This window comes from Daucus carota, chromosome 3 (genome assembly GCF_001625215.2).
Source record: "Daucus carota subsp. sativus chromosome 3, DH1 v3.0, whole genome shotgun sequence".
Taxonomy (NCBI): Eukaryota; Viridiplantae; Streptophyta; class Magnoliopsida; order Apiales; family Apiaceae; genus Daucus; species Daucus carota.
In genome coordinates this window covers 7,046,103-7,060,207 of record NC_030383.2, presented here as the reverse complement: position 1 = coordinate 7,060,207, position 14,105 = coordinate 7,046,103, and the positions used below count along the sequence as shown (strand labels likewise).

Below are 14,105 nucleotides of genomic sequence, written 5' to 3'. Positions count from 1 at the left end.
AACTTCCTATGCAAGTGTAGATGCAACGTAGTACCACAAATAAACACAGGGTCCCATGAGGAGGAGAGGAATGGAGCCCATGTACATGACTGACTAGTGACTTGTCCTCCCTCCGTCCCCCTCAATTGTTTACATTGGAGGGGGACACGGAGACCAAGACAATGTATGAAAAATGAGTAAAGTTAGATGAAAAGTGGATAAAGTGGTGGGACCTACCAATATTTAATAATAGATTTGAGATAGTGGAGGAAAGTAGTGGGTGTAATAGTAGTTTTTATTGTTAAATATGAGATAGTAGAGGAAGATAGTGGGTGTAATGATGAAAAAAACTTACTATTTATAGTAACGTAAAGAAATGAGAGGGACATCCCAAAATAGTAACAGTAAACAAATGAGAGGGAGGAGTATAAAGAGAGTTTGGTGAAATTATTTTAGATATTTTTGTATGTGAGTGGGTAGGAGATATTTTCTATAACTAGCTCCCGAAATAAAAATACTAACAAATATAGTAACAGCGATGTTTTGTTTTAACTGGACGCGTATGCACAGTGTGTGTACGACAGAGAAGGGGACATATAAAGAAATTGCTTGCAGCTGCGTGATTGCTGCTCAACTTAGTCTTAGCACGCGTGGGCCTTCCTACAGGATAACCATGGAACTTCCCTTTCATCAGTATTTCTTTTTTGTTTTCATTAACAGCCAGGAGTCCACGACCCATACTTGTTCGTTAATGTGTCATTATTTCCAGTAAGATTGTGGCAGTGAGCAACTCTAATTCTCGGCGAATAACTACCAGAAGTAGGAACGTAAGAAGTGTATATATATTTTTTCAATTAGCTAAATGTTATTGACACAGTTTTCTTTTCTAATCACCAAACTAGATAAGTACGTTATTATTTCAATTTTATCAATGAATACGTATATATTTGATGACTGACTTGTATATGAATTTACGGATCAGTCAGATATGATTAAACAGATAAATGTTAAATATATATATATATATATATATATCTGTGTGTGTGTGTGTGTATTGACGTTTAGTCTTTTCAAGATAATGAACTTTATAATTTAGTCTCGGATCAAATTATTGTATTATCTTTTTTTGAAACAAAATTATTGTAGTATCTTAGTTTAATATTGGATATTTTAATCGGAGCATGGATGATAATATGAACAAGACAAGAAGTTGGTAAATAGATAGAGTAGATATTTCCGGAAAGTGTTGGTTATTTTACTATTACAGTTTTTTTTTTTTTACTAATATGGCTTATAGTCTTACAAAAGTACTGAGTATCTGTTCGAAGATATTTTCGGGATGAGCCAGAGTCAAACCCATGACCTGGGATGACAGAGTAAACCCTTAACCACTGGACTATCCGATCGTGCTCTACTGTTACAGATCTTAAGTTTTTGATAAATGGTACTAGTAAAATTTAATTATTTATCTGCAAAAGTAAGCCTTATTCCAATTTTTTTCATTTTTCCAGAATATCGACCATCTACATAGCTTCTAAAGTTCTCCAACATCCCTCTTGTTCCGATTTCTTCTCCAGAGGTTCTTTGTTAATTCTGGCAAGACGTCTTTGCTCTCCGGAGGTTTTTAAGGACCTTTTTATATTTAGCGGTTGATTCGCCAATACCTCCCCGCTGTTCAGCATTCGCATTCTAAATTCTTTGGAAATGCAATTAACAAGTCTGCATATCAACATATCCGAATTTCGTATTTTCTGAAGACATGATTGACAAAAAACACGAGACCGTCATTCCTTTGTTTAAACAAAACAGCTTCTAATATTCAGTCTCCGGGATAAAAAAAGCCCCGGATACATAGAGATAACAAGATGTGAAATCTATAATCTAAAATTTGAAATGAAATATATATCCCTAAACACAATTTTATGTAAATCCGCTGGTACTTCCAAGTTCCAATCTAACACTGGTAAGTTTGCAGTGCATGTGTTCATCAAAATATAGTTTAACACCACAAAGACATATCGGTAGCATATTCCAAGTCATCGTCCCCATAGCATCTATCACTTTGTAGATATTGTGGAGGAGGAAGCAACATTCCCTGGGCCATGTGTTTGATGAATTGAGGCATTCCAAATAGCAATTCCTCATCCATGAATAACACCTCATCATTTTCTTCAGATACGAGTGCCTTAATCGGACTCGATTCTATCGTCTTTTCAATTTTTTTTGGCCTAAAGGCCTCTGCTGCCTTGGCCGCAGCTATCTGAATGTCTTTAACATCATTAGAAGCAGGAATTGGCAGCCTCCACACAGAGTCTGCGAAATTAAGACAGGCATTTCGACCTCTGAGCGCAATGGCTGCAACATCGTTAGCTCGAGCAGCCATTTCAGCAGTGGGATGAGTCCCGAGCCAAATTCGAGAGTTGTTGATAGGCTCTCTAACCTCGCAAACCCACTTGCCTGAATTTCTACGCCTGATTCCTCTGTAAACAGGGTGGCGCGTCTCCTTAAATTTCTTCCTCCCGGACCGCTTCTTCGGATTTCTTGAGGCTAGCAAAACTTCATGCGAAATTTGAGTAATGTCGTTGCAATTTGCAGTGCTTTCGGTGTTTGATGAGTATTCGGTAGATTGAGATGAGCTAGCTTCATCCGAGTATAACAGTGAATTATTCATATATGTAGGTAGATTTTCTATTTCAGTTGTGAAAAGCAGAGTGTGTTTTTGAACTTTAGTTCTGAGTTGGCTTGATACTTTTAATTGAGTGAGTGAGAGATAGTTATATAGGGGGGTTACAAAGGACGCGGGAGTGGAGTGTGTGGGGTGTACACACAAAGAAGTTTGTATGGCCTTGCAGCAGTTTGCTTACTCACCTTATCTGTAGACGCGTGGGTTTCGTTTTGCCTATCGTGGCACCTTCACTATATTGCCACTTGTCATACAATGATGCGCTTATTTTATTAGTGTATTTCTAGTGACTTCTTAATAATGTTTTAAAAGAGAAACGCATGCAAGAGACACTGTGAGCTGTTTTATCCGAATCAATATATTACGTGCTTAAACCTCCTCAGCCATGTGCCTGATATATTTTCTAATTTCATTAATTTAATTTCTTATTTATTATAAATAAATTCATGTATTTGATGAAATCGCCTAATATCGTAGTGATGTTGTTTCTATAATCACAAATATAATAGCGTCATCAGATCATTTGACTCAGCTTAAAGGAAGAACTTAAAAGAAAAGTTTATCAATTATAAATAAAAAAATTATACATAAGTGAAAAATAAAATTTAATTTATATATTATTTTTATATTTTTTTTGTTACAACTTATTAGGTATAAAAATTATTAATAAAATAAACAATTATTATGAATTATCTTTTAATATGATCGTTTATATTTTTATAAAATCAATTTCAAATATAAAAATGAATCACTAAAAAATTAAAATTTCAACAATTTAGATTCAAATTTATAAACCGGAAGTTAATTTAAACAATTTTTATATAAACAATACGAACAAGTTACTTCCAACTTATACACCAGGAAGCTGAGTTCTACGCCCAGTCAAATAACCGTGATAATTAGATAAATATGGTTGTGCTATGTTTTTTTATAACTACTATTATTACAAACATATATTAATATTTTACAATAAAATTATATAAACCTAAAAAATGCTCACTGTGAATCAAAATAAACGATATGTCCATATCTGCGTGTCGCGCAAATAAAACAAGCGTCACAGAAATGGGCCAGTCTAACCTCTAAATGACTTGTATAAAAAGCCAAGTAGTGGGGGCTCTTGCTGACTTTAGTTTAGATATTTTGTTTCCGAGCGGCCCAGACGCCCAGAGATATTTCTAGAAACAGCTGACAAAATAATTTCTAAAAATTGTGGTATATGCTACCCGGACGCGTATGCATAGCGTGTGTATAGTACGACAAAGAAGCGGATACCACTTGCAGCTGTTTGATTGCTCAGCCTAATCTAAGCACGCGTGGGCTTCTCTTCAGAGGAACCAGGCAACTTCCTTTCCCATTCTTTTTTTCCTTATTTTGTTTTATCTTGATATAGTAACTAGTCATATGTTTGTGATCATTGATCAAGCACCCATACTTTTCGTTGATGTGAGATGTCATTTATAACAATAGTTCGTAGGCTTGTAAAGTTTTACGGTAGATAAGTTTTTACTTGCAAAATCCTCAGCGTTAGAGCAACTCCAACGCCCCTCCTCCTTACCTAAAACATGTACAGATGGACATTACAGGTGGACAATTACAGGGGTTGGGATAAAAAACAGAGTCTCCAACCATCTCCTCTTTCCCTAAAAATTTTAGGAGAGAGAATCTCACTCCCTTGTTTGAGGAAGCAAACCAAGCTCCCCTATATCTGTTAGCTCAGCTCCCATCAGACCTTTTTATATTTTCTTTGCACTTTTCCTTCTGCACTTCATTTCTTTGTTTTTTCAGCTCTTAACTTAAGACATTTCAAGCATCAAATTATCATGTATAGGGATAATATAAAAAATACCGTTGGAGTGAAATAGTTTTTTGAACCCCGATATTTTAGGTAATGATTATTTTAATATATTTTAAGTGTTGAAAATGAGGAATGCTCTTACTTCCTTATTGCTAACGCATATGATAATGTGTTAGCAGTAACACAAATATTATTAGAAATTTAATAAGTCCTGTATAAAAGTTGTTTATTTTTTTTACTTTTATTATAAGATTATAAACATGAAAAATCATAATAAATCTTTAAGAAATTCATAGCTATACAATTGATCTTCGTCAATTTTTATCAATTTTTTCGCTTATATACATGCATGCATATATAACGGAATTAAAATGTCTCGTCTTAGACAAAATATAATAAAATTGTAAGATTATGAAAATAGATTGTATATTTCATTTTACTAAAAACACATTCGAATCCAAATCATGTAGTGAATTAAAATGAGTAAAATATATTCAAACTTCTAACTTTTGATCATTTATATATTATTGATTATTGATTCTTGTCATTATTTTTTTTTACAAAATGAAATCAAATGTATTATATTCAGCTTAACACGAGAAGGTATAATATGTTAAAAATCAAATATACATGTATGCATATATAAAAATGTATTACATTCTTGATTCTACCTAATTGAAAAAGACGTTATAAGCAAACAATCAAATAGACAATGTTAGCACTGATTAAAGGGGAAAAAAAATGATAAGAACCAATTATAGATGTCCCATATAATATTTATAAATTTAATATATCCATATTATGCGTAACAAATACTAATATAAATTTTAAATAGTTTCTTATCATAATTTATATAAAAAGGAATGATTGTTTTGACTTGAAGTATTTATCTTTTTTTTTTGACAGAAATGCACTTGCCCGTAATGAGATACACCAATATTCAGAGGAGTTTTTTTCGTTCAAAAATCTTATTATCTAACCAAAAGACATGAAAATGTCTCCGGAAGTTTAGACAATAACACTTAATGTCCAAAAAAAAAAAGTCCCAACTTGTAAGACCACACTATCTGAAACAAATACAATCCAATTAATAACAAGAAAATAATAATATTAGATTTAATTATTAAAATCGGTATAGTTCTCAAAAGAAGATAAACCAGAAATAATTTATCAAAAAAAGAAGATAAATAAAAGAAAATAGAAAAAAGTATATCTAACCAAAGGGAGACCCTTTGGCTAGATATAAAACAAGCTAAATAATTGCTAAAATATATAATTAATAATATAAATAATATAATATAAAACATCTACAAGATAATATCTAAAATTTTAATAAACCAATTACATATAATAAACAAGCCAACAAAATGGCATCAAATTGCCTTATACAAGGCCATATATATACGCTATCAATCATGGCCACCCATAAATAGTACAAATAAAATTCATTAATCAGCATTAACACATGATTAAAGCATTTAGAGCATATTTATAAGCAATTACTCGAGAAACAAAATAACATTCAAAATGTGCAACAATCAAGCGAGTCGACTTCCCTAAAATAAATAAAATTTAACTCATCATTTACTACTATTAAAGCCAATTCAATAAAGTTGACAAAAAATTTACCAATTAAACAAAAAAAATCTTAAATCATGCAAGAATATTTCTATTCAAAATCACACTAATTGATAGCAACATCTCATCATCACCGACATTGTACCAACATAATCTCATCATTGTCACTTCACAATAACGATGTACAAACTTTAATCCCTCCAACCTCGGGAACACAATTGCAAGTAAAACTTTTGACACAACATATTATGAACATAGAACAAAGTATACAAATAAGTTTGACTACACCTCACTAACTTTCTCATTTTCTTGATAAATCTAAAAGACAATATTAAGACATAAAACAACACCTACAATAATTGATTATCGAGCATAAAATAAAATTAATGGAAAAATTCATATATTTACATCTACACTTTTAAAAACACAAACATGTCAGTTAAGAATCGGAGAGACTACACCTTTTATTTTGAATGTCGAAATCTTTATACGTAAATGAGTCATAGCCGTACGATCACAGGACGTGTGTATCATGGTCGTTGGAGAAGAGGCATAGAAAAACCCTAAATGAGAATAAAGTACGGCAACTGAACGATCAGTGATCTGACTCGTACGAGCGGTAGAGCGGTGATAGACTGGAAGTGGAAGTAGAATTTGGCGACGATGACGATGAATGAGTCGGCAAATAAATGCGAGAAACGCACGAATTAAATTACATATGAAAGGGGGAAGAGGAGGAGGTGAGAGTGGGAGGAGAGAGAGGAAGGGGAGGGGGATTCAGGTTATCTTACTGAGAGATTGTTTGGGCCAAAACTCGACTTGAAGTATTTATCTTGAATAGATATACAGTGTGTTTTTTTTTTTAAGAAAACAAACTGAATAGATAAAGTTGTGACTTGTGAGAGTGTGACCCCATGTGTGGCTTTATATCCGCTCCCTATCCGCACACAGAACTCATACTCACCACGATCTATGGAGGTCGGGATGTCCACCACCGGGTCATTTTCTCTGGGTAAAAACCCGTTTCTGGGTCCGAAACCCTTTACACCATCTCTTAGTATATTCAATTCAGTTATTTTTAAATTGCAACAGAGAAGCTGCACGTGTTTTATAATGGAGGGTGGCAAATCGGATCCTCCAGCTGACAACCCGGCAAAACTCGAAGTGTTACTGGTTGAGAAGGAGACAAGGGAGAGGCTTACTTATGTTGTCGCGGCAGTTATGTCTAGTCTTGGAATTATTTCTTTGACTGTCTTGGCTGTTTATTACAAATTCTCTTACCAAATGGAGGAGGTAATTTAGTTTATGTGTTGTTAACACACTTCCTATTTTGTAGTCCTGTAGACTTCTAGTTATTCTATTACTCCAGTTTCTTCGATGGTTTGCGAGAGCAAGTCCAATGCTAAAGTTACAACCATTGCTCTAATTTGAGAACGAAAAATAAGTTTTGGTCTTAAAATAAAAATGTCCTCCAATGCAAAGTCCTAGAATACGACCAACTACATTCAAATCTACCAACTTTTCACGGAACTCCTTTACCTTTTGTTGGTTAGATGATCCGGCAAGTATATCTTTAGTCATAATGATCAACTATCCGTTTATGCATTTACCGGACTAATTATAATGCATTGGTATTTTGCAATTTCTATGTTATAGCTGTACAACTAATTATAATTATGCATTCAACCTGCTCTTAGAGGAAGAGGATCTCCACCATCCATATGGTAACTCTCTAAAATATATAAAAATAATGATTACTCAAAATATAGAAAATAAAAAGTTGTTTTATACAATGATATTCATTTGCTTATATGGACTTTTTCCACAAATACCCAAGCTGCGGAAACTTTTTTCAAAAATACATCGCAACCTTATATGCAACCTCAATTGCCGGTGTTGCCACCTGAAAAACAACTGTTTTCAACTTACAACCTGATATGCAACTTTGACTGTATTTTATATTTTTTTTTTGAAAACATGAGTATTTTTACAAATTTTCCTACAAAATAATACTTAACTAGTAAAGGTAGAGGATGATTGAAATAATATAGATAATGGAAGATGAGGCTTCAATTATAAGGGACAAAGTTGATCCCTCAAATAAGAGATGCGTTTTCTTTACACTAAAAATTATTGGGGATGCGGAGGGTGGTTGTAGCAGAACTTCTAAATTAGTCTATGTGGGGGAATATAGGTAAGAATTTCCTTCCCTTTGGGAGCACTCTATAAGTTATGTGCAATTGTTGGAGCTCGACTCGTTAAGAAAAATAGATCATTAAGAATCCTTATTTTTGAAAAAGCCATGTAAATGTTACATTTTTGCAAAGAGAAATTTTTGTCAGGAATTTGTTCACATGTATTCAAGTGCCCAAAAACTCATTTATATGTTAAGTGCATTGAAATTCATCATAAAATATTTAAAACGATCCCTCTAAAAGTGGTTTGTGGACTTGTTCGAATTTCGATAACAACTCGTTAAGAAAAGGAGAATTTCAGGAATTCTTCTTTTTGAATAAAAACTGTAAATGTTATAATTTTGGGGGAATTTTGTTTGCTTAAAATTCGTTCACATGCATTCACGTTCCTGGAATGCTTATGTAATATGTTAAGTACATTTAGTCGTCATAAACCATATATATATGAGATCTACTAATCTAGAGTTGACGAGCCTTTTAATCGAGCTTGCTTCTGAGTTGTTGAGCCAATATGACGTGAAATTGTTAGGGCGTATTCAATATTTTTCTTGCTAAAAAGATGTTCCTAACTTCTTAGAAAGAGGTTGAGGGCTCTTTTAGTGGAGGCATGTGTTCTTGAGTATTTAAATTCTTGTAGTTGAGGTGACCAATACATAATGTGTGTAATTCATAGGGTGGAGAAATTCCTTACCTGGAGATGTTGGGTACTTTTGCGCTCTCTCTTGGTGCTGCTGTAAGTTCCACATGCTATATGCTGATAATTATATTTCACTGCTACAATAAGTTTAATGGCCATCAACATGTTTTGAATTTTCCAGAAAAATATTCTGAATCTTTCTTATAATTCTAAATGTCTAATGTGTTTTTGGTTGATTTCTTGAATACTATGACAATTGTTAGATGAGCATGGAGCTTATGTCAAAGTGGGTGCACAAAGCCTTGTGGCATACTTCATTGTGGCATATGCACAAGGTATATCGTATGTTTTTCTTTCAGACTCCCTGAACCTATGTACGTGTAAACTTAATTTATACTATTAAACTCAATTTAAGAATTTCAAAAGCTTCAAGGTAGTTATCACTTTTATAACTGATACACATGATTTCAGTGCAATAAGATTATCATCATACGGGGATTTAAAAAGTTGAGATTTGCAAATATTCTTGCTTGACATGACAGTCACACCATAAACCAAGAGAAGGGGTGTTTGAGCTGAACGATGTATTTGCAGTAATGAATGCAATTCCAGCAATTGTTTTGCTGGCCTATGGTGTCTTCTACAAAGGCCTTTTGCCTGGTATCTGTTTTGGTGCGGTAAGTCTCTCTCACAACTTCATTCCATTCCAGTATTCCACCACTTTAGAGACAATTTTTATTTGTGGTACCAAAATGACACTTTTTTAGCGAGCCTCTTATTGTCTATTACATTGTTTCACTACTACTAGTATTATTTACTAATTTACTACATAATGCCAAAAAAGCACCCTGCTTCCAGTAATAGAATGAAACATGTTCATTCTTTTATGATTTTTGATTGTGATATTAGGGCCTGGGATTCACGGTATTGGGAATTGGTTACATATTTGTCCATAACGGCCTTGTCCATAAACGTTTTCCAGTAGGTCCCATTGTTGATATCCCTTACTTCAGAAAAGTTGCTGCTGCTCACCAGGTATCTTCTAGATTATTCAAGTACTTGTGCACACTTCTAAAAATCTTAGCTCATAAATTATGAGGAATTCCATGTCACCCACACAATTAAAAGAATATTAGTGCTGGAAGGTCATCAACCCTTTTAATTTTGCTTTACGCTGTATAAAAAGTGGGACACTTTCCTAAAAATGCTTAAGCATGAATTAATGTATCGCCAGTTTTTATATTTCATCAATTTTTAAGTGTAGGATGCGGCGGAGATGAGAACCAAACTCACCTAGCACTAGGAACACCCTTGCCACCGCTCACCACTCCTTGATTCTCAACCTCCGGTCTTTCATTGTACGATAACAATTAGAAGATGTGCCAAATCCATAATCTTCCGAGCGGTAGTAAAAGACTTTGTCTAAATGCAGATACACAATTCATTATTGCGCTGCTTGGGTGAACTTGTGTGGTCAAAATAAGGACTTATTATAAGTAAAAAACATTTTTTTGACTTCTTTTGCACTTGATTGCCTAAAAAGCCATTGTGAGAATGATTTTAGTGCTGCAGGTAACTTCTTATATGGTTCATTATGTATTGTTTACCTACTACTAATTCTACTGTTTTGTTAATTTGATTTAAAAAGATATTTTGTGAATAGTCTTATACATTATATTATCACCACAACCTCAGCTGATACTGTTGTTTTGTTTATAGCTGCACCACATGGGAATGTTCAAAGGAGTCCCCTATGGGCTGTTTTTGGGTCCTAAGGTATATTCATGCACGTGGTCCTTCCTTTTGCTCTTCTAGCTTCTTCTTTTATGCTTTTTACACATGAGGTTATGGTTATATTTACTTGATTAGTGTGTGTGTATTGGCACTGAAGTTCATATTACCTGTAAGATATATCAGATTCAATAGGAAAAAACTGATTGTCTTTGGTTTTTAATCGTACTAGACACAAATATATCCTATGTTTCTTTCTTGTTTTTGTGAGTGACGTTATAGTTTTTTCTTGTTTTCTTATACATGTACAGCGGTTTATATTTTTTTTTATTTCCGTTATTAATCATTATTCTTAAATTACTTAAATTCCCAGTTATAAATTTTACTCCACTATTACTGATCTATGACTAAAAGAAGTATAAATTATTTCTAATTTTAAAACATTTATGTATTATACTATGGTTTTATTTCGTCATTTGGCATGTTACATCAGAGTTTAACTCTATTCCTAAAAGTAGAATTTAACATATATTTTTTTTTTTTTTTTTTTTTTGAAAATGAGAATGAATCTCAACAATATGAATCAGCAGTTCACCGTGATAATTCTTTCATTCGAAAGCTTATTATCTAACCGTCGGACATGCAAGATGACCGGGGAAATTTAGACAATAAAACTTTAATGTCCGAAAAGAAAAACCCGTCTTCTTCCAAGAATCCTGAGAATAAAAGAAAGGAAACAAGAATAATGTAAGTCGACATATATAACACATTATATATATTATAAAAATAAAAGATAATATATCCAATAATTAATTAATATTAAAATCACGTGTATATTGCATGAGCTGATCAAAAAATTCCCACAATTATGATAACTCATAATTGAGACAATTAAGCTCTTAATTAAGGTACAATTAATAAAATATTAACGCCCTTAATTAAGACACAATTAACGTCCTCAATTAAGGCCAATTAACACCTCAAATAAGGCACATTTAACTCCATCAATTATGGAACACAAATTACGCCCTCAATTAAGAGGCACAATTAACGCCTTCATTAAGGCACAGTGAAGCGCCTTCCTTTTTGAAACCGGATCGCATGCTGATCCCGGAACTACCGTCGCCGTCGTCACCCTCGGCCACCAAAATGGTATATAGATTTAAATGCATTCATTTACAAGATTCAAAATTCAAATAACCCATAAATAAATGGTACAAATAGATTTAAATGCATTCATTTATAAGATTCAAAATTTGAATCTTTTAATTAATCTTCTAATTACTACATAAAAGTTCAAATTAAAGTAGAAGAGAAAATTCAAATTTTAAAACCAAATAAATTAAAAGAGTCAACTTGCCATTCACAAAAACTAAAATTAAGACCTACATTTACTACTATTAAAATCAAATAAATTCCAAATTTTCAAATCTAAACTAAAATCATGCAACAAAATAAGTCAATCAGAAAAATCTAATATCAAAACACGCGCTAATTAAGCGCCATTACACTACCTCCACCGTCACCGTGCAAGAACCGGAAAAACGCAAACATTCATCATGGACACTAGCGAAAACTAAAAATCGAAAATGCGAATCCAAAACTCAAAAATGTAACTAATCATGTGATATAAAAATGATTACATATACCCAATCTCCTCCGAATCAGGCAAAATAGATCAAGAAATGACAAAATAGGATACAAAACAACACATACACTAATAGATTCAAGCACACCACACCGTTATACTTAATCATGAAAATTATGAGCCACACTATAATAATATATACTGTGAATCCATAAATAATCACATAACCATAATCGTGAAGTTTTATGTATTGGAAAGATCGCACCTTGTCGAAAGACTAAAAGCTTCTTGAAACTCGACAATCTTATTTGGAGGAATGGCGCGACCGGGATTGTTAAGCATGATCCGACTAACAATCGATCGTATACGATCATTGTCATTCCCACTCCACACGAAGTCATAACACGGTAACTTGATGAAGAATTGATCTTCACGTGGCGTAATCGGATACCAACTCACCGCTTTGGGATCAAACACGTCATCATAATTGGTAGAAAAATCGAAACTGGCTTGACTAGCCTCTTGGATAGCGTTTCCAAATAGATTTCTGGTTGATAATATATTTTGCAAATGCTCTCAAACCCATTCCAATTGCATGAGGATCGATGATAGTATACCAATTCTCAAAAATCTATATAATCTTAGCATCATACATTTCACGACCCATTATCACCTTACAAGACAACTAAATAAAATATATAAATACCGCAATCAAGCAGACATGGGGAAAAGACCTGCAAGGAATTGACGAGGATTTTACAATTCCAGCACAGTATACGAACCTTTGTTTAGTTTAGTGGAGGCTTAAAATTGGTCCACTTTGACTAGCTCTCTGTGATTTAAGTACAACTAAACCGCGAAGCCTAATTTAACATATATTTTAAACATTTAAAAAATTTAAAATTACATGGGGAGCCAGGGAAGGAGGTGATAATTGAACTCCGCTACCACAAGGAGTTTGAGGTCTATCCTGTTTGTGCGCGTGTTTGTGTTTTATTTTTTGTTTTCTGTGGACAGGAAGTTGAAGATGTGGGAGGCCATGAAGCATTAGAAATAGAGATCAATAGAAGTATGAAGTCGTCTGCTTCTAGAGCTAGTGCATGACGGGTTGTAGGTCTTTAAAATTTAGAAGGCGTTGGTTGCAAGTTGTTACAAAATCCCAGTGGATTATTTCAACTGATAGAATGGCTGATAAGACTAACAAGGTAATGAGCGGAGATTTTGAGCTCAGGGGACCAGAGAATGTTAATCAATGCACATCAATTGTGACTTCTTCCACGCCATGAGTTTGATTTGTCAGTTTCCCAGATCTCTATTATCATCATTAGTTAGGAAAATTAATTATCCTCTTTATTGACTTTGAGTACCTGTTTTATTTCATTATGCACGTATATGAGGAACCTTCTGCGGAATATCTCTTGTATTTATTTGGATTAAACAACCAACTGTAATACTCATTCCGTCTCAATTTATAGGTCCATTTTGGAATAAACACGCATATTAAGAAAAAAGTTGGTTAGATAGAATTTTATCTCATGTATCATCAATTAGTGCATTGATAAGTGAGAATATAGTTGAGTTTCAAAAAAATCACAATAAATATAGGGATTTGGTGCATTGAGAAATGAGAATAATGTTGAGTTTCAAAAAAGTCACAATTAATATGTAGATAAATTTGTATTGAAAGAAGAGAGGGTCAAGTGTTTTGGGACAAATTTATTTTCCAAAAGAGATTTATAAATTGAGACGGAGGGAGTAAGTCTTTATCGTGTGTCAGCTCAATCCAACACCCCTTACACTGTGAAACAAGGTTATGTAATGGCAGAACATTTCTCAATGGTCAAGTGAACTAGCCACAAATTGTAAATTCAAAGATCGTGTCAAAAGAAGAGGGAAAAACCCATAAAAATGAGTTG

At 33.4% G+C, this 14,105-nt stretch overlaps 2 protein-coding genes across 5 annotated transcripts; one reads left to right on the top strand and one right to left on the bottom strand.

Annotated features, from left to right (window-relative positions):
- Positions 1 to 1,742: 1,742 nt before the first annotated feature.
- On the bottom strand, positions 1,743 to 2,745 carry LOC108214829 (dehydration-responsive element-binding protein 1A). Its single transcript, XM_017387041.2, has one exon. It carries the CDS (start codon positions 2,648 to 2,650, stop codon positions 1,979 to 1,981), a length of 672 nt encoding a protein of 223 aa, XP_017242530.1. The 5' UTR covers positions 2,651 to 2,745; the 3' UTR covers positions 1,743 to 1,978.
- A 3,732-nt stretch (positions 2,746 to 6,477) lies between these two features.
- LOC108214828 (beta-carotene 3-hydroxylase, chloroplastic) lies at positions 6,478 to 13,687 on the top strand. 4 transcript variants are annotated; one of them, XR_001805809.2, is made up of 8 exons: positions 6,478 to 7,331; positions 8,907 to 8,966; positions 9,134 to 9,205; positions 9,413 to 9,547; positions 9,780 to 9,905; positions 10,135 to 10,442; positions 10,590 to 10,646; positions 13,207 to 13,288. XR_001805809.2 is itself a non-coding variant. In XM_017387040.2 (8 exons), the coding sequence occupies exons 2-8, from the start codon at positions 7,152 to 7,154 to the stop codon at positions 13,291 to 13,293; spliced, it is 717 nt and encodes a 238-aa protein (XP_017242529.1). In that variant the 5' UTR covers positions 6,478 to 7,050; positions 7,131 to 7,151; the 3' UTR covers positions 13,294 to 13,687. The 4 variants fall into 4 exon arrangements, 2 of the variants coding, with proteins under 2 accessions (XP_017242529.1, XP_017242528.1); XM_017387040.2 differs by lacking the exon at positions 10,135 to 10,442 and having other exon boundaries at positions 6,478 to 7,050; positions 7,131 to 7,331; positions 13,207 to 13,687; XR_010289596.1 differs by lacking the exon at positions 13,207 to 13,288 and having other exon boundaries at positions 10,590 to 10,871.
- Positions 13,688 to 14,105: the final 418 nt, after the last annotated feature.

Bases quoted from the DNA above. Each gene is read 5' to 3' on its own strand.
- LOC108214829 (XM_017387041.2), bottom strand. From the start codon at position 2,650: ATGAATAATTCACTGTTATACTCGGATGAAGCTAGCTCATCTCAATCT.
- LOC108214828 (XM_017387039.2), top strand. From the start codon at position 7,011: ATGGAGGTCGGGATGTCCACCACCGGGTCATTTTCTCTGGGTAAAAAC. The intron at 8,967-9,133 runs GTAAGTTCCACA...GACAATTGTTAG, and splicing joins CGCTCTCTCTTGGTGCTGCT to ATGAGCATGGAGCTTATGTC. The intron at 9,906-10,589 runs GTATCTTCTAGA...TTTTGTTTATAG, and splicing joins AAGTTGCTGCTGCTCACCAG to CTGCACCACATGGGAATGTT.